General features: G+C 43.5%; 1 protein-coding gene across 1 annotated transcript; it reads left to right on the forward strand.

Moving 5' to 3' along the window:
* The first annotated feature begins 792 nt into the window (after positions 1-792).
* Positions 793-21,212, forward strand: LOC310814975 (uncharacterized protein). Its single transcript, XM_083684559.1, has 36 exons — positions 793-1,172; positions 1,401-1,570; positions 2,335-2,909; positions 5,030-5,050; positions 5,160-5,219; positions 5,783-5,836; positions 6,001-6,045; positions 6,252-6,278; positions 6,398-6,442; positions 7,075-7,119; positions 7,298-7,351; positions 9,127-9,195; positions 9,294-9,362; positions 9,559-9,627; positions 11,823-11,891; positions 12,973-13,041; positions 13,336-13,404; positions 13,668-13,736; positions 13,849-13,920; positions 14,094-14,162; positions 14,290-14,361; positions 14,596-14,664; positions 14,777-14,845; positions 15,048-15,116; positions 15,302-15,370; positions 15,642-15,710; positions 16,943-17,011; positions 17,252-17,320; positions 17,415-17,495; positions 17,785-17,820; positions 17,924-17,960; positions 18,080-18,637; positions 19,107-19,588; positions 19,823-20,006; positions 20,224-20,415; positions 20,517-21,212. The coding sequence occupies exons 2-36, from the start codon at positions 1,423-1,425 to the stop codon at positions 20,522-20,524; spliced, it is 3,831 nt and encodes a 1,276-aa protein (XP_083540685.1). The 5' UTR covers positions 793-1,172; positions 1,401-1,422; the 3' UTR covers positions 20,525-21,212.
* The last annotated feature ends 1,691 nt before the right edge of the window (positions 21,213-22,903 follow it).

Genomic DNA, 22,903 nt, shown 5'->3' on the forward strand with positions numbered 1-22,903 from the left:
CTGATTAGATAATTGCATGAATGAGAAGGTGTACAGGTGTTCCTAATAAAGTGTTCAGTGAGTGTATATGTAAATGTAAAGCTTGTGCCTTATTCTTTCACACAAGTGAATCATGGCCCACAGCCCAGTAAGGTGTACTGTGCCTTTAGGAGTAAGTAAATCCTTAGTCCCTCTCCACAGCTCACTTGTCTGCTTTGTTCAGTGGGCGAGGTCTCCGGAAGCCATAATTCCCACAACCACCAAATTAGACCTTCGGTGAATGTGGTGCAGGTGAACCTGGAATTGACCCCGGATCACAACAAAAGCTCCAAGACAAAAAACAAGACCTGACAAAACCCTATGACGTGACTCCTACAGTACCATTATTGCATGTACTGTAAAATAAAAGGGGTCATTGTTATAGTCAAGAGGTATATTCTCACCCCATTTGAAAAGCAATAGACTAATAGAAATAACATTTCTCTTGTGCATTAAATAGTAGCTAAGACTGCAAATGTGTTCTCACCATTTTTATGACTGGTTTTGAAACAACATGACCTGTCAAATACATTTAAAGTGGCCTTTAGATTTCCCAAATTCTAGTGCAACTAGGAGGATTTTCACCAATATTCTCTTATAGAACAGTACTGCCACTTTGAACCAAAGTGGACCCTCTCCCTCCTCCAGCATAGCTCCACCCATTGAAGGGTAGATTAAGAGCTCACTGTCCCACCCACCTTCCCTAAAATGGAGTGGGCGAGTGTGCAAGGGGGCTGGTTACTGTATGCCGCTACTCACTGTTCCTCAGGATGACTGCAGCTGAAGCTTACTCAGGGAGTTTAGTGTGAGCTGGAGTAAAGTACAGACCCTATAATACTCACTGTTGCTGCTGTACCTGCACCGGACCTGACCCACCGGACCTGACCCCTGCAGACTCAACACCACCCCTGGAGCAAGAGCCACCGCTGCATGCATACTAAGGACTAAGGACTCAGCACCCTCCCAGTTTAATCTGAATTTTACCTGAGCAGACACTTATTCTGTCTCTGTTACTCTCTCTCTCTCTCTCTCACTCTCTCTCTCTTTCTCTCTTTCTCTCTCTCTCTCTCTCTCTCTCTCTCTCTCTCTCTCTCTCTTTCTCTCTCTCTTACCATACTCAGCATATTGGGGACTTGAGTCTGCAGTGCTGTACCGTGAGTTCGTTTAAATTTCTTTTGAAAATTAAGAACATTTTGAACTGTTACGCCATAGCCTGGGTTAGATCTTGTGCGTTAGTGTATATGTGAATGAATGCATCTGGAAGGAGTAACATCACGATTCACTACTCACTCTCTCTCTCTCTCTCTCTCTCTCTCTCTCTCTCTCTCTCTCTCTCTCTCTCTCTCTCTCTCTCTCTCTCTCTCTCTCTCTCTCTCTCTCAGGGGTGAATAAGTGGTGGTGGTGATGTCCCCTTCTCTGCACTGGCTCTTGCTGCTGTGTGGACTCCAGGGTCTCTGGGCCCAGAACAACTATGAAAACAACTATGAAGGGGTGGACACCAGAGCCAAGAAAAGGCTACTGACAACCAACACCATCCCAAAGAATGGACAATGTAAGAGCCAAAGGAATGTTTATTCATTGAGGGATAGAGAGACATAAAAAAAAAACCTTCTCTAAGAGACATCCATAGTACCAGGGTAGGTGCTGAACTTTATGCTAGGAAAAGAACAGTCAAAGGGAGCCCTCATCACTGAAACGTATGTGATTCCAAAAAAGGTAATTGCCAGAAGATGTAATCCCCTTAAAATGATCATATCTCACAAATCTCGAAAGCCATCCATCTCTATTGTGACTGTTTTGTGACCTGTTAATTAAATATTTTATTCCCTCAAGAGCACTGTGTCCGTAGGCGCATTCTCTCTGACACATTTCTTTGAATTACGGTAAATGTGATTTATTCACCAGCTATATTAAGTCTGTGCCCTCAATCCTTTTGCTAAGGAGGTGGTAACGTGCAGTAGGTTAGGATCACACGTTCTATACAGCTTTAAAACTCAGGATTATCCATTTACAGTTCATGAGATGCAACCCTTTGGCCCCCTTCCAAAGTACTACGTACAGCTTGATCAATAAATCACCTCTCCCTTTTTTCAGGGTTCAGACTGAAAAGAACTAGAACCCAAATCATCCAACTCTCTCTATCTTAAAAGCCTCTGAATGGTTTTGTTCTTGCATACTAATCCACTTATCTGTGTTCACAATGTTGGCAATGAGCTGGGCATGAGAAAGTATCACTTTTTATGTGTGATTGATCCCCTGCTTTGAAATGGGATTGACCTTCAGCATGCTAATGACTCACCCCTGTCTGGCCCCCAGCGCTGCTGGACCAGGGCTGTAATCTGGAGCTGGCCTTCCTGGTAGACAGCTCAGAGAGTGCCAAGGACAACCATGCCCAGGAGAAGAGGTTTGTCTCTGATGTAGTGGACCGCCTCCAAGGTGTCCGTCTGCAGACGGGCCGGGACCTCAGCTTGCGGGCCGCACTCCTGCAGTACAGCAGCCATGTCATCATCGAGCAGACCTTCAAGCAGTGGCAGGGCCCGGCCGACTTCAAGGCTCGCATCGCGCCTATCATCTTCATCGGACACGGCACCTATACCACCTACGCCATCACAAACCTGACCCATATTTACTTGGAGGAGTCTATACCGCCCAACATTAAGGTTGCTATACTGCTGACGGACGGCATATCCCACCCCAGAAACCCAGACATCTTTTCTGCTGTAGCTGATGCCAAGAACCAGGGTGTTAATTTCTTCACCGTGGGCATCACGCCAGCAGCCAACGAGCCCACCAACATAGCCCAGCTCCGGCTATTGGCCAGCTCCCCAGCCACACGCTACCTCCACAATCTTCAGGACAGGGGCATCATAGACAAGGTCATCAAAGAGATTGTAAGTATAACATTGACACACGTTTCATGACATCATTGATGTTGAAGTCATTTTTTGAGAGGTCAAATTAGCTATTTTGAAAATGTTGACTTGACTGAATCCTTTCAGGTTTCTAGAGCAATGTACTGTAGACTCTGTGAGTTCTGCAACCGCTGCAGTGTATTTCAAATGTGCGTGGACTCCTCCCTTTTTGGAAAACCGTGACATATCATGTTTTGTCTGAACAGGGCGGGGCCATGGTACAAAATAAATTCTCAAGCATTTTTTAGGACATATAAATGCAGAACTTTATGTATTTCGGTTACACAATATGGTTATGAAGACATCCTCAAGTCAAGACTTGCTTGCTTCATCTTTGGAAAAGACTGGTGTGTATTCAGTGCTCAGGCCTCAGAAACATTCTAAAACTTCCCTCATAGTTTTTGGCATCCTCCTTAGCTTGTAGCTTAAGGGATCTGACCCTGGTCTCCCTCGTGCCACAACAATGCCTGGTCTCAGGCAAGGTTACTCATCATGTGAGCATCCAAACCACCTCCAGTACGACTGCACCTGCTTAGTGTTGTCATAGTAACAGATAGTTTGGTCCATTCCGTCATCACGTGTTCCGAACCTTTGTAATCATACTGTTATCGCTTTAGTGCCTGGTGTTCAGTCTTCGCTTGAAAACAGGATGTAGAAGAAATTATTATTTTTTGACAGTGTTCTTTGGCTGGTGCTTCTAAAGCCTTTTACCGTTCATTTATTTGAGTCTATTTTCTGTTGGACTGAAAACTGTAGATACAGTTGGTTGAGATGGGGGAGGGGGGACTATCAAAAACCTTTCATGCATTTCCAAGACCAATTAGATAATGTTCTATATGTACAGTAGGCCTGGGAGACACAACTGGGGGGTTTAAGACCTGTTAACTGTAACATCTGGTCCACATGAAGACTCTTTGTGGAAAAACTGGGTTCAGTAGGAGAGCGCTCAGCAAGATCACGCATGCACGCCGAATAGTTAAATAAGCTCCATGCACGCCATGAACTGCTAACACACTGTTGATGCAGGTGTTAGACATCAAAACACGATCAAGACAATCTGCTCCTTTAAAACCAACACCCATAGTGCCATAGAATTTAAGAGGCTGCTCTTCCATTAGCTACGCACTCACTGTGTGTTATATGGGCTGGTTGGCGTTGCATGCGAGCGCACACCCAATAGCAACCAACTCAACACAGAGACTTTCATCATGTAGAGGCAGCATCTGTATGTCATAACCATGTCTGTCCCACAAGCTTGTCTTTTATCTCCGGTATGCCTCTGTCTCCGGGTCCAGCTTTGCTCCCCTCCTTAAGAATAAACAGGCCTTCAAGGGGTGGCTTCAGACATTTCTTCTCTGCAACGGATATACACTTTGGATGCTCCTAGATGTTATATTGGCCATTGCATGTGGTTTGCATTTTGTTTCTGTGGAAATCCACCCGTATAGAAATGTGGCTGGCTTTCATGTCGTGAAAAAAGTAATAACTTAAGAGGTTGGGGGGATGGGGGGGGGGGGGGGGGGGGGGGGGACAGGGCTTTGGCAAAATGAGCTTCTCTGTCACAAGTGGAAAGGTTTTTAGGGTTCAGGCCTCAAGCCTGTCAAAGCTCAGCTCCACAGAGTCAGGTGCTGGAGGTTGTCATCTAGAGTGTGAAGGAGGCTGGAGATGAGGTAGCACATTATAGGATGACTCCAGTGTGGCAGATGATTGGGATCCATATGGTTTCCCAATTGCATATATACAGACTAGGGTTGAAATCGGTTCAATAATGACAAAAATATGCTAAATCTGTGTCCTTCACTGTTTGTCATTATCATTGTGGCAATGCATAGCTTTGTGTGGTAGGCTCATTTTTGTCTGATGTGGTTGGCTCATTTTTGTCTTTTGTCCCACAGAGTTTACTCAGTCATCTTGGCTCTAAAAATGTGATGGAATAGCCAGCTATTAATGTATTGGACATGTTAAATTTCATAATGGATAGTATTTATGCTGTATTAAGTTTTGTGATATCACAACCCATGAAAATGTACATTAAAGCAAGAATAACTCGGAATCTGACACAATTTTGACCGAGTCATCTTCTGTTTCTTATTTCACAGACAGCGGTAACGGATGAATTGGTAAGTCTTACCAGTGTGCCAATCTTGATACCGGGGCCTAATCACACATTCCTCAATGAACTGTCTGAATGCTTGTATGAATCCCTGTGTTGTTTCCCTGTGTCCGAAGTGTCCCCTGGCCAATTCGTGTGCATGTGAGAAGGGGGAGAGAGGACCTGGTGGCCCTGCGGTAAGTGCTCGAACCAGCCAAATCTCACGCATAGTCCTCCTCCTCCTACAGTACATAAAGACCACAGCCCATTGTGATGCTCAAATGGCCATTACTTAACCAAAATGGGTCCCCTTGGTACAGTACAGCACCAGCTAACAAAGGCTGCTTTGCTGCTAACACTGTAGATAATTGCGGGTCTTTGGGAAGGTTTGTTGGAAAATGTGGTTAGGGGGGGTGTCTTTGTGCATCCCTGAGCTAGTGAGAATGAAGCAGATGCCTAGCAAGTACTTCCGCAGCATTTTATGCAGTAATTAAGTCCATTAACTTAATGACCCAACAACAACAGTTTCTCACACCAGGGATGCACGCACACACATGCACACACACACACACACACACACACACTACAGTAACACATGCTCCAATACCAGATGCAAATTATATGAACTTTGGAGATGTTTCTTTGTGCACACTGCTATTAATGTGTTATACTTATGTTATACATATGTTAACATCTTACCATGTTATAATGACACATGTGATATGTAATTTCAGCTTTATTATCTCTCTTCCATTCACAGGGCAAGAAGGGTCGCTCTGGAGATGATGGAACCCCAGGTGCTAAAGGAGTGAAGGTAATGTGTGTGTGTGTGTGTGTGTGTGTGTGTGTGTGTGTGAGAGAGAGAGAGAGAGAGAGAGAGAGAGAGAGAGAGAGAGAAAAGCCATGAAATATCTCCTACATGTGTTGCTCAGTTTGTTCCCATGTTGTATTCAAAGATTATGTGTCACTTCCTCTCAGGGTGAAAGTGGAATCAGTGGATATCCAGGTCGCGAAGGGTCAGACGTGAGTATAGGGTCAGAGTGTACTACTGTATCCCCTATGGTTTACAATTCATAGGAATGATTTAAACAGGTATTGGCAGATGTACCATGTAGATGTCTTCAACAACTCATTATTGCAAACCATATTGTCTGTTTTGTGGTCCTTGACATTGTTTTGATCACTGTCTAATACTCCTGTCTAATCAAGACTTTGTTGTTTATACACAGGGAAAGCCAGGCTACAAAGGAGAGCAGGTACAGTATGAAACCCCAGACCTCATCAGATCAATATGACTGGGGTGTATTATTGTGTCAATATAACTTGTGCTTGTATGACATACATAACTCATTAATTTTCCCTCCATTTTGTTAAGGGGGAGAGAGGAGACTGTGGCACACCTGGAATAAAAGGAGAACGTGTATGTTATTTGTTTTGTATAATTATTGTAATGGCAAAAAATGTGTTTGTACTATTTGGCTTAAGTCTTATATGAAATGTGTTGTGACCTAATGTACTTTGTTATTTTCCATTCTGTGACTGAGGAAAAATCAAAACCGACTGCTCCTTCTATCATACAATAGACAGTGTGTGACCTTGGAACACTCCTAACTGTAGGCTGAGGTTTGAGATAGTGGCTTACAACGCCTACGCTTCTTTCCCAGCTTCTTTATCAGCAAACAGGTGCAAGATATGTTTACCCCTAGACCTATGATGTACAATCATTGGAGTTAAGGACGGTCCTCTCCTCAGCCACAGCATCAGTATGAAGCATTGATGAATATAGAGAGGACCCTAAATTAGGCAACACTTTCTCCGGATATAGGCCCAAAACCATCCCTTTATACCATGTCTTCAACTAACTGTCCATTAGCCCTAACCCTTAACCCCTAGCTGTGTAAGTTGTAGTGTATCAACAAAGTACTATAGTTAGTTGATCGTTTGAGCATCTGTTGACAATCTAGGGCACTGTCCAGATAGAATGTGGACTTAGGCTGTTATGTGTTTACTGTGCTCAGTTGTATGGACTAACTGATGCATCCCATCTAACAGGGTCCAGAGGGGTCAATAGGCATCCGAGGAAACAGAGGTCTACAGGTGAGCCCAAATTCCTAGAATTCTCTGTGTCTGAAATTTCAAAGGTAGTTTCAGAAATTCTTTCAAGGTGGATACCCAAAGAAGACATTGAAAGTTGGATTGAATTGATTGTCCTTGTTGCGATTTACAACCATTCACTATCCTTTCTTATAGAATTCTGTATTTCTTCTGTTCACAGGGGTTACCTGGACCATATGGCGATGCAGGCCCGGAGGGTCCCTCAGGGAAAAAAGTGAGTGGTATTTCATTCTATATAATTGTAATAATATGAACTGTCATTCATAGTGAACCAATTAGAGAGAGAGACCTCTGACTGACAGCTAAGTCAGGTCCGGGTCTCTCCTTCAGTATAATCTAAACACGTTGATCAAAGCTGACCTTCTATCTCAAATCCACACACAGCGCACACACAACTCAAGTATGCAGTTTATTGAAACACTAAACATCTCTGTCTGGAGCATGGAGTCTGGTTTGGATCAAGTTTTTCGTGGTTGTGGAAAAGGGCAATTATGTCAATGGTTTTGTCAGTTTCATAGAGAAAGGTTACATTTTGGCTCAGACATCAGATGATGACCACGACCTAAATGCGTTAATGAAACAGTTCACTTTTTTCCACCTTATAGTCTGAGGGTTCCTGAAAGTAGTCTTTGGGCCAGGAGAAACTGTAATCCATGATTCAGATTTGTGTAAATAGCGACTACTAATTTTAGCCACCACTAACATAAAATGGGTGTGAATGGGAGCAAAGTTCAACATTTGTGGCCAAATCACCTCAAAGTAACTACCAACCAAGTCAGAAAGTTAATTTGAGTTGATTTGGCCATGCAACGTTGTACTTTGTCTATTCACACCCATTGATTTTTTCTTAGCGGTGGCTAAAGTTAGCTGAGGTTAGTAGTGGCTATTTAAACAACTTTTAGGGTCAGGAACCACCAGACTATGAAGTGTAAAAAAGTGAACAATCCATTTAATGTATAAAATAATCCTGTTATTATTTGTCAAATATCATCAATCACTATAGTGAAGATTTAACACCCCTCTGGAGATATTATGCTGTTATTATGTTGTCAGTTTGTTTTTCCTTTTTACCCTCCTCTCATATAACATTACTGTCAAGTCTGACATGCGCCCCTACACTTCCAGTCATGTGTTCAGAGCTTAATTGTTTCGAAAGAATGTACATGTTGCTTGTTTGACTGTCATCCAACATCAACTGAATGGCAGACTAATGTCTGACATGAAGCCTAGTTCTGACTTGTTTGAAAGTGAAAAAAACATACGGGTATGTACCTGCTGTACCAAGGTGTCCCCGCCCACTTCATGCACGGTTCCTCCTACTGTACAAGTGCGAGATGATTTACTACTTTTATTTGACTTAATTACATTCCAATGGCGTTTTGGTTTTGAGGGAATTTGTATGCCGGTTTTGAGGGAATATGCATGCTGGTTTGAACCCCTGTTTGAATAATGGAACGTGTGAGGAACAAAATATGAATATGTAAGGTCCAGGTGAGGCTGGTGGAGATAGAATTTCGAAGACGGGCTCATTGTAATGGATGGAACGGAATTAGGAATGGTAAATACATTCCTCATTCCGCTCCACGCATTACAATGACCCGTCCTCCGATTTCTACCTCCATCTGTCTCCCCTGGTGAGGTCAGTGCTTAGGAGTGTGTGAGGTTATACTGTAGGTTAGGGGTGGAGATGGAGTGGGGTTATAGATGAGTGCGATTTAGAAGAAATGATCTCACCTCATCAAGAGAGTTCTGTTCTCGTTCAGTGGCAAGTTCAATGTTTTATTGATGTCAAGCCCAGATGAAAACTCCATAGGGAGGAAGTAGAGAGATGCAGATTAATGAATCTATGCTGTGCCAAATACTATGCAATTCCCTGCTCATTAAGTGTGTGTGTGTGTGTGTGTGTGTGTGTGTGTGTGTGTGTGTGTGTGTGTGTGCGTGTGCGTGTGCGTGTGCGTGTGCGTGTGTGTGTGTCTCTCTCTTTTATAGGGTGAACGGGGACTTTCTGGGCCACCTGGAATTCAAGGGGAAACTGGGATTGGCCTTCCTGGACCGAAGGTAAACTCCCATCATTCAATTGTTTTGGAAAACAAGGTAATAACTGTTCTCTCCCAACCACCTGTTGTATCTCCCCTTGTGTGTGTTCCACTCTGTAGGGGGATGTGGGTTTCCAGGGCCGACTGGGACCTCCGGGACCACCTGGGTTAGGGGAACCTGGCCTGCCGGTGAGTAGGCAAGAGCACAAGTCATTGGGTTCACAGCCATAATGTGATGGCCAATGTTGGCCATTAACTGTATGTGGCAGAGTGGCAGAGACATTATAGCCTTCTCATTGACTGACTGTTTACATGATGAAAGTTGTCTGAAAGCTTTGGGGAATTAAGAAAGTCATATGTTTGTTTATTCCATTGCTTTCCACAGGGGCCACAGGGGCCACAGGGTGTCCAAGGCGAGAAAGGCCCCATAGGAGAAGGCTTCCCCGGACCAAAGGTACAAATTGGGGAAACAGGAGTGTACCACTCTGAGGGTCTGCTCTGCAGATACTGTACATCTTAAGAATATGATCCCATTTGTTCCCCTTCTGGGTTCCAGGTATGTGGATATAAATACAGGAACATTACCATTGACAACACTATAAAAGTATAACACGATTCAGTATCATAATCGATACAACATGCAATGGATCGATTCCACCTTCTTGTTCCTCCACTATTGAGAATCTACTGCCAATGTAGAAGTTGAGAATCCAACAACATACTAACCAATCATGCTAGCTAACCCAGACCCAAGGAAACACCTTGAGCTGTCCAGGTCTCCTGTAGGCATGAAAGAGTGAGTCACTCAACTGAGACCGCTGCAGGAAAGAACAGCCCCATCTGCTTTTCTTGCGGTTGTTCAGGCACACGTGCGATACATATGCCCAGACCAGACTTCTCCCTGCTCCAACACATCCTCTGAAAATGTTACTGTACAGCCAGGATATTTGCATTCCGGTGCATGTCTTTCCTTCATAAAGATATCATGTTATTTCTACTTGTTGCAACTTGCGAAAAAGATTTTTATATTGGCTCACACAATACAATACAAACATCTTATTCATGTAGTGAGAGAGCTGGAATACAAATATGTTGTATTGTACCTATGTAGAGCGAGCCTACATAGTTACAGTACAAAGGAACATCAGGTTTCCAGCAGCAGGTATTGCTTTGATAAACTGCTTTGACCAGGTTGCAACAGGAGCTTTTCAACAGAAGTTGATGTGTCGGCAATAAATTAAAAAAAACACTGCTTTAGTCTGTTGAGAGATATTATCTCATCACAGAAAAGATGACAGTGTGAGTGTCCATGACTGAGCCAAAAGAATGTCTCAGCTATTGGAGAAACTCTAGGCTCAAGGCATTCATTTTTCCTGCGTGTTAGATTGACCCCGGCTACACAGACACATGCAGATCTGGTTATAAGCAGTATTCCTTCAATGACATGTTCCTGCAAGCTCCGGATTCATGAGAGCTAAGCTGTGTTCATCACTGCCTGCCTGTATGTCAAGAACACCTGCTTGGCTTGACTGAGCCGAAATGAAGGATAATGGAGGATTAGCTCCTATGCTACCTCTACTCCCTTATTCTGCTTTGTCCTGAATTAGTTCTGCTAATCATCTGTCACTGTCCTCCACAGACCTCATATAACCTCTTAGGAGTTCACAAATAGAAAATTGCAACAGAGTGATCCAAACAGACAACAGACATCTCACCAGTACGGTATCTCATCAGTGTTCTGCTGCATCCCATTGTCTTGAATGCTCACACATGTTTTGTTTCTTCATGTGATTTTTTTTAATCATTTCAAGTCGTAGCCTGAATGTCCTAATTAACTACAGAGACTTTTGAACAACATTCTGTGGTTGCTGTGGTTTCCATCTCATACCCAGTGCTGATGTACGTGCTCTTGGAGCCCAACCACAGTGGAAAACTGAGAGTAATACTAAACATGTCCCCCGGCATCTCAACATCAGTCAGACCCCGCCTCGACCCTGTGGTATGTCTCACCCCCCCCCGTCCCCCGTCCCCCGTCCCCCACCCTCCTGTCCTGTCTGGTCCAGAGAGGAAACATTCAGCTCTGTGAGACTTCTCAAACTCAGCCCAATCCTCATCATGTTCTGGTTTATCCATCCTGTCTCTCAACATTTACCAAGCTTAGTAAACAAAGTCCTCCACCTTTCAACCTATCCTTGGCATGTCACGTAGACACATAAACATAAACTGAAATTAAAACATGAATGCCAAGACCATCCATGGAGAGCACAGGAGGTACACAATGTAATATTTCAGTTCCGTTGGGTAAATAGTTTAGTTCTTATCACCCTTGTGGTTGGCATGATGCTGTTTTTACCAATGAATGTCTGTGTGTCTTAGGTTTGAATCCCAACTGTGAATGTAATTGGAATGTTGTCACAAATCTTTCATTGCATTGCATACAAAGTTTGAGTTTGTGTGCATCTGGACCTCAGATACAATCCCCTTTACTGTACAGCTGGTGTGAGTTTATCTGTGCGTGTTTGTGTGAGTGTGTGTGTGAGTGTGTGTGTGTGTGTGTGTGTGTGTGTGTGTGTGTGTGTGTGTGTGTGTGTGTGTGTGTGCAGAAATGAAGAGGATAGTTTGAATACTGAGTGGTCTTTGTCTCTGCAGGGGGACAGAGGTCTGGAGGGTACGAGGGGCCTTAGAGGACATATCGGCGCTGGTGTCAAAGGAGACAAGGTACAGTAGGGCTGTAAATAAACCAACTGGGTGAATGGCCTTCACACAAACATGCAGTCTCCCCCCAGGCTAGCCCCAGGCTCCCATAGAGCCCCATGCAGGTCATGGAGTGGTTGGCACAAGCACTGGGGTCTTCTCCTTTCCGTCTGCTGTTATATATGAGGCTCCTACTCCTCTCCACTGTCTTTGGTGATGAATTAGACAAGGCTGTTGCATGGGCAAAGGGAGGGGGCTAAAAGGCACTGTGGGAAAGTTCTCTTTTGACATTGAAGGAAAGACTATTCCCAGGATGCGTCTTAATAGTCTACAGTGGCTTGCTTTCCTCATCTCCTTTCCTCCATCTGTGGACAGTAAGGGAGGCTGGTAGAGGTAGAAATCGGAGGAGGGGTTCATTGTAATGCATGGAATTGAATGAGGAATGGTATCAAACCCTTCGATTTTATACCTCCACCAGCCTCCCTTGGTGAACAGGTGATCCTTCATATTGCTCTCACCTTGTCTGTGCAGATGTTCACTCTTGAACAATATGCACCGTCCTACATTGATGATGTCACAGAAAATGCTAAAAATGGAAATGATGTGATTTGCAATTACTCCTGAGGGGTTTGTTCTTGGCAAGAATTGTCCTGCCAAGGTTACCGTTGCTCTGTGGTGGAATTATATCATAGAGTTAATCATAGGTAATCATAGTTTAATCATAGTTCATAGGTAGTCATGACATAATGAAGGAAATAATTCAGCAAGTATGCTGCTAACTGTTTTATTTACCTACCCTTTGCATATTGTGTTTGGTCTATTTCTCAATATTCTGTCAACATCATTGATCGAATAAGTCAAGCTGGCATTTTATGGGTTGGGCATGTATGTACAGTATTTGTACAATGATATTACAGTGGGTCTTTGTATCTAGAGTTCAAGTCAAGTCAAGTCAAGTGTACTTTTCCAACCCAATGGGATATTCATTTGGCAAGCTTCACAATTTAGAGGTTACAAGTTTATTGCATATATTGTTGGTAATAATCACTGATCTACAGTATATACCCAAACTTGCTTTGACATGCATTCTCTTTCTGACCTGTAGGGGGAGTTTGGACCTCCAGGTTTTCCAGGACCTGTTGGCCCAGTAGGGTCAGGGATTCAGGGAGAAAAGGTAAGCCCCACTATCTATAACAATGAATGCCTAGTGTGTACTGTCTCCAGTTGTTACACATTTATTGGCTCGTATTTGTACCCAGACTCCCACATAATTCTAAACTTCAGACGCATTTAAACTTGAATGATGTCTCTTCATCATGAATATGGGCTGTTATTATCAACTGTTTTCACTTCTAAAACAGCTATAAGATGTAGGCTACACACATACTGGCTAACAATACTAGCATCAATACTTAAAAGTAAGTGTGTAAAACACTTTTAATGACTTTTTGAATCCCTCTTCTATCAGGGTATGGAGGGGCCTCGGGGGCCACCAGGGAGCAGGGGTCCACAGGGAGAGGGTTTCCCAGGGCCTAAGGTTGGTCTTCTTATGCATTTTACATTAGTTGACACCCACTGTATAAGGTTCCTATCACACTAAAGTGATGATTATCTATGACTATCTAGAAACATCACTCCTTATTATTGATATTTTTTATATTTTATTTTTTTATATTTTGCAATAAGTGCCCCATTACCATTGTGGTTAGACTTTCTTTTCTTTATTGTGGCTAGACTTACACTGCTTGTTTAAGGTCTAGGATATCACTAATATATGTGTTTGATACTGGGCTTCCATAGGGGGATCAAGGCTTACCGGGGGAGATTGGAGCAATGGGAGAAAGAGGGGCTGGCGAGCCTGGAGCTAAGGTGAGTCTTCCTCCAATGGAGACGATATCTGCAGTTTGGTGTGTTGTTCCATCAGAAGCTGTTGTTGATACTGCAAGGTAGACTGAGACAACAACCAATGATCTCTCTCCAGGGAGAGCCAGGAGCATCAGGATTCGCTGGTTTACCTGGGCTCCCAGGAGAAGACGGGGCCCCAGGGCAGAAGGTAGCTAACTCCTTTTTCTCCATTTCTCATCCACCAAAAAACGGATGAATCCTTGAATGTCTTTAACCCTGTATTGTGTGTGTGTGTGTGTGTGTGTGTGTGTGTGTGTGTGTGTGTGTGTGTGTGTGTGTGTGTGTGTGTGTGTGTGTGTGTGTGTGTGTGTGTGTGTGCAGGGTGAGCCGGGCACTGCAGGTTTGAGGGGACCTGAGGGGGCTCAGGGTTTCGGAACTCAGGGAGAGAAGGTAAAAATCATAATTCTTCACTGTAACCTTTACTTGGTCCTTTTGCTATATGCTACTCTGAGTTTTGCTCCATACTGTAGTGATTGGTTGAGTAGGCTAATCTTGGTCCCCATATGTACCCCTACAGGGAGACCAGGGTCAGAGAGGAATACGGGGCTTAGCTGGCCCTATTGGTAGTGCTGGCCCCTCAGGAGCAAAGGTAAGGATATTACCCTTTACTATCATTCATCAACTCACAGTACTCCATGACCGTGGTCACTCTAATTCCTACTGTTGTAAAACTGCTGTAAAATAAGAAAATGGAGTACAATGTATTGGAGTGACCGTGTAACACAGTGCAATCAGTTTGGCCCATGGCATTATGGCTCAGTGTTGGGTAGAGTGTGAATCAGCCCCTTGCTGTCATTATATTATGACCTTTGACCTCTCCTAGGGGGAGCCAGGGACACTGGGCCGGCCGGGCATGCCAGGAACGCAAGGGCGTGGCATCGTAGGACCCAAGGTACAGTAAACCGCTCTCCATCCCCAAAACCCCCATGAGTTACACAGTGTTCTAACAATGTTTTTCTAACTATGTTGTAAGTCATAACCATGCCAAACTATGTGTGTCTCAGGGTGATGTCGGCCCAGCCGGTCCTTCTGGACCATTAGGAGAGACAGGCTATGGACTGCCTGGTCCCAAGGTGAGACTTAACCATATCATAATACTGGCATAATGAGAAATAAGTCGAATTTAGAGTAGAATGTACTTACTGATCTGGGTACTCTGTGTCATTGCTTGATGTGTTTGTATATGCATTCCCATTCATTGATGTATGCATGAATAAATATATTGAGTCGCATTTGATAATGGTCTCCTTCATCTGAGTGCTCTCTTTCTCTCAGGGAGATCGTGGTGATTCTGGTCCACAAGGTCCGTACGGGCCTAAAGGGGATGGTTATCCTGGTCCTACTGTGAGCACACATATACTATCTATCTATCTATCTATCTATCTATCTATCTATCTATCTATCTATCTGTCTATCTGTCTATCTGTCTGTCTGTCTGTCTGTCTGTCTGTCTGTCTGTCTGTCTGTCTATCTATCTATCTATCTAATGTCGCTAGTGGTGACGCTCATGTTGTGCCTCTGGTTTGCAGGGTCACCCTGGCCTTCCTGGTCTTCCAGGTGAACCCGGTATTGAGGGACTGGGTTTTCCAGGACCAAAGGTAAGGACATGGTTCTACTTGACCCTGGATGTTAGAGAATGTGTTGTAGCTGGGTCAAGAAGTCATGGTTAGGTAATAGCAGTGTGTGTGTGTGTGTGTGTGTGTGTGTGTGTGTGTGTGTGTGTGTGTGTGTGTGTGTGTGTGTGTGTGTGTGTGTGTGTGTGTGTGTGTGTGTGTGTGTGTGTGTGTGTGTGTGTGTGTGTGCACGTGTGTTTGTCAGTCTGACAGAATGGTAGAACAAGATGATATCTGTGTGTTTTCTCCCATCCAGGGTGACGTTGGCTTCAGGGGCTTGCCAGGTTTAACAGGCCCCACAGGCGCGGGGATCCAAGGACCCCCGGTACAGTACACCATGATACTCTGAAGAGGCTACCTACCTAGCAGTTAGGGTCATGACATCTCTCCCCTTGATTCATAGATTGACCAGCATTACAATGGAGAAATTCTATGTCTGATTCAACTGACTAGAAGAGCAATGGACTCAACCCCTACTCTAATGCTAACTCCTTATGCCTTGTTTAACCCAACGTTAAAGGATTCATTCTGATTTTTTTTAACCAAATAATTGTTATGTAAATGGCATGTTGTAGAAGGGTACAGACACTTTTTTGTGATTTCACTTAGTTTCGAGAAACTTACCAAAATCGCAAACAAAGGTTAAAAGCTCTGAAAGCGCTTAAATATGTCATTTTTGAAACTGCGAAGTGCCCAGAATATTGATGAAGGTATTTAGATGTCTTACAAAACCGAATATAACATTGTGGGAAAAGTTCAGATCCCCACATGTACAACATCTAAAGACCTGCATCACTATACTGGGAGCTTTGCAGTTTCAAAAAGGATGTATGTGAGCATTCCAGAGTGAGTATTACCTTATAGCATGGCATGTCCATATTCCCCCATCTTGTATGTATGAACATATCCCACACGCCTTGTATTCAAAGGTTGGGGTAATAAGCGTCTCATTCCTACAGGACATTTATCATGCTCTCACACACACCACTGAAGTGTGTGAATACCCCCGGCATATGTGCTTAATAAGAAGCACTGGCCCAGTAGGGTTAACCAAACCAATGCCCAGACCTCAGTCAAGAGTTCCTCATATATCACATCCATTACTCAGTACGCTTTTCATCTCCTCCAGCTCTTGACAAACAGGCAGCTCTGAGGGTTTTTACTTCACAGTAGTGGGGCCTGGTCAGTAATGGTCGTAATGTACTTCAGACTGTAACAATACAAGCCAGACATTGTCAAGCTGTGAACAGCATGGCTGCTTTGAAGAATCCGGTCACCTATAAAGTCTAGGTTAGCTAAAGTGAAGGGCCCAGCCCCATAGTTTAGCTTCATAGCTCACTGAGCTTTGCTTGCTAGCTAGCTTGCTTGCTACATTAGAAACAGGTGGTGCAGTATGCCTGGCTGTGCTGTGCTCTGATGCAAATGTTTAACTAGCTAAAATACATATTTCGAGAAACGTTTCTCAAAATGTTGCAATAAATTATACAGTGCTATAGAATGCAGGTCTTTATTTTTTCTTTTGATAAACTACAGTGTGTAACCTTTACTGGTTTCTAGGGGACCATTGGACGACCGGGACCACCAGGGCCACTGGGGCCTCCAGGGCAGGGCCTGCAGGGGCCGAAGGTAGGTGCATTTCTGAATTCAGGTGGTTCTTCTGGTATTACTAAATATTGTGTTATTATATTGTCGGTAAAGCCTTGTTTCACATACACAGCACAGAGAGACTAGGTGAAGCCTAATAATGCATTTGAATGCCGAGTAAACCTCACAAGTGTTCAAATCTACCATAAAGCCAGAACAATAGAACAATTGTTGATGTTTTAATCACATCCAATCTTCTCTGTATTTGATGGACTATTTCAGGGCGAGCAGGGGCCTCAGGGTGTGACTGGGCCAAGGGGACCGACAGGGGAAGGCTTCCCAGGGGCCAAGGTGAGGAGAGAGACAAAGAGAGGTTTTATGGTTCTAACGTCAACACTCTTGTCTCTGACATCTGACAGTTTGTTGTATGGCTGCTCCATGACAGGGTGACCGTGGCTCTGCAGGGGAGAGAGGTCTGAAGGGCATCAACGGTGACATTGGCGACCCTGGTGTTCCTGGGGAAGCGGTGAGTCAATTCTCATATTCCTTTATTGTCCTATCTGGAGGGAAATTCAGAAGATGTCAGGGTGACTACTATTAAGCCCCATCAACAGTGTTTAAAAATACACAGCATCAGACATCTACAGTATGCCTTTCAGAGTCTATTTAATGTTTACATGAATTGGTCAACTTTTGAATGAATTTGTTTTTTGAATAATAATAATAAACATAACTTTCATAACTGAATAGGGAATGTCATCACTGCTATTTGAATACAAACTGATCATCTGACATGTTTTTATTTGTCATTTCAGGGGAGAGCTGGGGTCAAAGGTGAATCAGGCCTCACTGTAAGTACTCAGTATTGTGCACCCCCATCCCCCTCCTTTCATATCATCTGCTGTCTTCTTGATTACCTTTCACTCACCAAGTGAATCCTGATTTTGATTTCAGAGAGATGACATCATTCGAATGATCAAGGAGATTTGTGGTAAAAACATTTCATTTGCTCCCCAGTAGCATATACCAGTCATTTCACTGACCTATTGAGAGTGCCTCTGTAAATTATCTTTGTATCTCAGTGTCTCAGATCCTCACCCCTGTCTCCAGGTTGCGGTATCAAATGCAAGGTGCAGCCTATGGAGCTAGTGTTCATCATCGATAGCTCGGAGAGTGTGGGCCCAGAGAACTTCGAGATCAGCAAAGACTTTGTGGCAGCTCTAGTTGACCGTGTCACTGTAGGCCACAACGCCACCCGCGTCGGCTTGGTCCTCTACAGCCTGGAGGTCAAGCTTGAGTTCAACCTGGCACGCTACACGAACAAGCAGGACATCAAGCAGGCCATCAGGATTATCTCCTACATGGGCGAAGGCACCTACACGGGCAGCGCCATCCGCAAGGCCACCCAGGCTGCCTTCTACTCCTCCCGCGCTGGCGTCAGAAAGGTAGCCATCGTCATCACGGATGGACAGACGGACAAGCGGGATTCCGTGAAGCTGGACCTTGCGGTGAGGGAGGCGCATGCGGCCAACATTGAGATGTATGCCTTGGGGATTGTGAACACCTCGGACCCGACCCAGGCCGAGTTCTTGAGGGAGCTTAACCTGATCGCCTCGGACCCGGACAGCGAGCACATGTTCCTCATCGACGACTTCAACACACTGCCAAGTATAGTAAAAACAGCCAAGGTTACTGTACAGTAATGTAGTGAGGTTGTATCTATAGTGTTGGCAAGATTTGGGCCCAAATCTATTTCAAATTCATGTCACTTGAATTGAACATGGAATTTCTCCAGAGGAGTTCCATTGAATTCCTGAATTGACAGGAATACAGATGAAATGTCGTTGCTTGGTAGACAAATCATGGTTTTAGATGAATATGTTATTGTTTAATGTTACTGTACACCAGTAGAGGCTGCTGGAGGTAGAAATCGGAGGATGGGCGGTGTTTGACACCATTCCTCATTCAGTCCTCCGATTTCTACCTCCATCAGCATCTCATGCTGTACACATGTATCAAATGTAGCAAGTTTATTCATCATGGTCACCTGTGAATATCTTGTGGTTAATCACCACAATATGGTTGAGTCCTCAGAGTGATTGATAGCCCTGATCTGTCACTCTATTTGCTTTCTCAGCTCTGGAGTCCAAACTGGTCAGCCAGTTCTGTCAAGACGAGAATGGCGCAATGATATACAACCAGGTCACCAATGGCTACGGCAACAACGGATACAGGAATGGTAACAATGGTTACCACGGAAGCAGGTACAGCGGGAATAGGAACCATGGCCACGGGACCACTAACCAAGAGGAATCTGGGCAGGAATCTGGCACGAATACCTACAACCAGGGTGGCACCAATACCTACAATCAGGGTGGCACCAATACCCACAGCCATGGTGGCACCAATACCCACAGCCATGGTGGCACCAATACCCACAGCCATGGTGGCACCAATACCCACAGCCATGGTGGCACCAATACCCACAGCCATGGTGGCACCAATACCCACAGCCATGGTGGCACCAATACCCACAGCCATGGTGGCACCAATACCCACAGCCATGGTGGCAGAGGAGACCGACCCCAGCCCGTCACCCCTGGATTTGACACAGTACAGGTCAGCACATCACATCTGATGCAGAGCTGAGACTTATCCACAGCAATTAATTGTCAAACTATTAGTTATTACTGTATGTCTGAGGCCAATTTTAAGTCATTGGTATGGGCCCCCCATCTAGCTTCAACTAACTGAGCAATCTGGAATGTTTTAAGCCTAAATTCTACAGAGGCTGACGTTAGAAAAAAAATAATGCATTTAATGTTTGTTGTTTGTTTTTGTTTTTGGCTCCAGACGGGTCACCGTGGGGAAGGGTATGATGTGAATATTGAGAAACCAGATTGGAGTACTAGTCACGGGCACGTCCCCACGGTCAACCACAACACATCCTCCTCCAACACAGGAGGCTCATCAACATCATCATCATCCTCAGGCTCTGGCCAGTTAGTGCCGCCGCCACGACCCTCTCTTCCTGAAGGTAGGGGAACCACTCTGCAGGACAGACATCAGAGTCTAGTCTGCTCATTTACACTCTGGAATTAAATTAAAAATAGAAATGTACCTTTACAACTGCCTGCCGGTATGAATTATAAGCGGGAATTAATTAAAATAGGATTGATCTGTATGCTGTCTGTGCTTGTATCTTTTTTTTTTCTTTCTCTCACTGTCTCTCTCTCTTTGTTGTGCCCTGTCAGAGTTTGTGCCCCTGGACCCGCGCTGTGGCATGATCCTGGACCAGGGCCCGTGTCGGGAGTACAACATCCGCTGGTACTATGATAAACAGGCCAACGCCTGTGCCCAGTTCTGGTACGGAGGCTGTGAGGGGAACCAGAACCGATTCGACACCGAGGAGGAGTGCAAGAGGATATGCGTTCTAGGCAGAGCAGGTACGCTATAGATCTATGTGCGCCTTTCAGTGATTATATACTGTAGATGATATTTGAAAAGATTTGTGGTGAATTTATTTGTCATGTTTTTGTCTCCACAGCAGGCTGATAGAAGGCGTCTGACATGCGTGTGGTGTTGTCCTGTTGTCATGGAGGCAACTAGTTTTTTTTACAGTCGCACAAATACATAAGCTGGTGTTACTGTACATGTCACCACCTACATTGATATGAAATGTTGGTAGAGTTATCACACAAATTGGATAACTGTTTCCCTAACCCTAACCCTACCACTCACCTACCAACTTCAAGCACTTGTAAAATAACTCAGTGTATTATAAATATTTCTATTTTATTACAGTGACTGTGATTTCCTATAGATACCTTCAATGCCAGGATATCATTTTGTATTCACATGAACAAATAGATTGTCATTTAAGCAAGCAGGCAAACTAATTCCTCTCACTCAGGTATGTACAGTAGATACAGTACTAGACACTGATTAATGTCCTCATCATCCTATACAGTAACTGCGTCCAATGCCATATCTGTGTCGTTAATTTACTTGTTGGTGGCATCAATATGTTTAGATCTCACCTCATAACTCCTTTGTGAATTGTACTGACACTATGTTTGCTAGCTGTATATGGTTTACTTAGCTGTTGATACTGTGTTGTTTGACTTTGAGGAATATAGCAATATTGGTGGTATAATTCCTGTTATTCCTGCCGAAGAGTAGTATTCGTCTAGAGTGCCCATTGTATGTTAGGGAGAGTTTACAGAAATAGGCTACTAATCTATGAGGAAAAAAATCAAAAAACATTAATCAACCCAACAGAACATCCCTACCATAGAAGTAAAGGTTCCCAGTCAAAACACAATGCTAGGCAAGGAAAGCCCTACAATGTAGGCCAAAGACCCTACACATATCTTAGAATTGTCTTTACTTACTTACTATTAGACAGACCAATACTCTGTAACTTCAAGGGATATTGTGTGCATTTCATTGTGTTTTTTTTACATGAATTTTATGAATACAAATGTGACGTTGTTTTATATATTGTGTTGTTTTATTTCTATCTGGTAAAATATAAACAAACTAATACAATAACCTACATAAAAGACTTATTAGGGTTTCAGAATAATAATTAATTAATTTCAGAATAACTTAATTAAAGCTGTTGCCAATTGACTGATTGACAGAAACACATTTTGAATGTCCTGTCCTGTCCTGTCCTGTCCAATTCCTGGCTTGGATACTTTACCTTATAGTCCGATTGTGCCCTCTGCTGGATGTGATAACCTTATCATTCATTGTGGTTCATGGAAGATGTACAGTTGGCTGCTACTGTGGGGGATAGAGACCACACTGCCATTGCTGTTTTAGTGTCTGACCTATCTGTCCAATATAGGATCATTTTGAGATGTCTACCACTTGTGAAACCAGTCCCATTTTAAACGGAGACTGTATCTCTCCACAATGTATCATGCTCTGACAAAAATAAGTTTCAAAAGAGTAAATAAATATCTGTGAAAGTAATTGAATGCTTCATCTTCTCATTAAGTGACTGATTCAAATCTGATTCATGTTCTTGAATAACCCCTCACACATTTTAATATGTGCAGTAGCTAACATTAGATAGGTGATACTGCTGTCCTATTCAGACTGTGTGCTTGTGTGTGGAACAGTCTAATCTGGTCTATCCTTATTATCATAAGACTTATTACTTATACATAACACTTATTGTTACCTAATTCCCAACACTTACACAAAACACTTTATCAAGCTCCAGAATAGTAATACTATTTAGTTCACAGTCATCCATTGGCATAAGAAATAGCTCTAAAGCCTTGCAATACCCTCTACAATTCTCCATATTAAAAAGCATGTTTATATTTAGCTTTGTGTTTCACTAGGTCTATGCATGACTTCATGGTACAGAATATGTTCTACCTATATAGCCCCATATTAATTGCTGAATATAGAATATACACTCACCGAATATGGACCAGAATCTCAAATTAATGTTTCCAACATCTTGTGAAATCAATGCCATGAAGAATTTAGGCTGTTTTGAGAGCAAAGGGAGGCCCTACCCAGTATTAGTATAGTGTTCCTAATAAAGTGTTCGGTGAGTGTATATAACAATCAGAATACAGTGTGATTGAGGGCAAAGTGGTTATTTTGAGAGCTAGTACTGACTGCCCCTCTCCCTGACAGCTGACCTTTAACCCATGAACAACAAACCCAAAAGGGAAATGAGGAGGAGTGCTGATAGGTGGAGAGAGCTGTCTGTCTGTCACCTGTTGTAGACCACAGCTGCTGCCCAGCCCTTTTCAATCCCTTTTTCTGAGTTTTCTGAATAAAATGGGGGTTTATGTGGGTAGTAGTTATGTGTAAAAAAATAAATAATAATAATAATAATGCAGTGACTTTGCAATGGTTTGATTGAATCTGCTACCAAGATCTTTTAATAATATATATAATATC

The sequence above is a fragment of the Argentina silus genome, assembly GCF_951799395.1.
Source record: "Argentina silus genome assembly, chromosome: 14".
NCBI lineage: Eukaryota > Metazoa > Chordata > Actinopteri > Argentiniformes > Argentinidae > Argentina > Argentina silus.

Excerpts from the sequence above, each read along its gene's own strand:
- LOC310814975 (XM_083684559.1), top strand. The coding sequence starts at position 1,423 with ATGTCCCCTTCTCTGCACTGGCTCTTGCTGCTGTGTGGACTCCAGGGT. Across the intron at positions 6,279-6,397 it reads CAGGCTACAAAGGAGAGCAG|GGGGAGAGAGGAGACTGTGG; the intron begins GTACAGTATGAA and ends CATTTTGTTAAG. Across the intron at positions 7,352-9,126 it reads AGGGTCCCTCAGGGAAAAAA|GGTGAACGGGGACTTTCTGG; the intron begins GTGAGTGGTATT and ends TCTCTTTTATAG.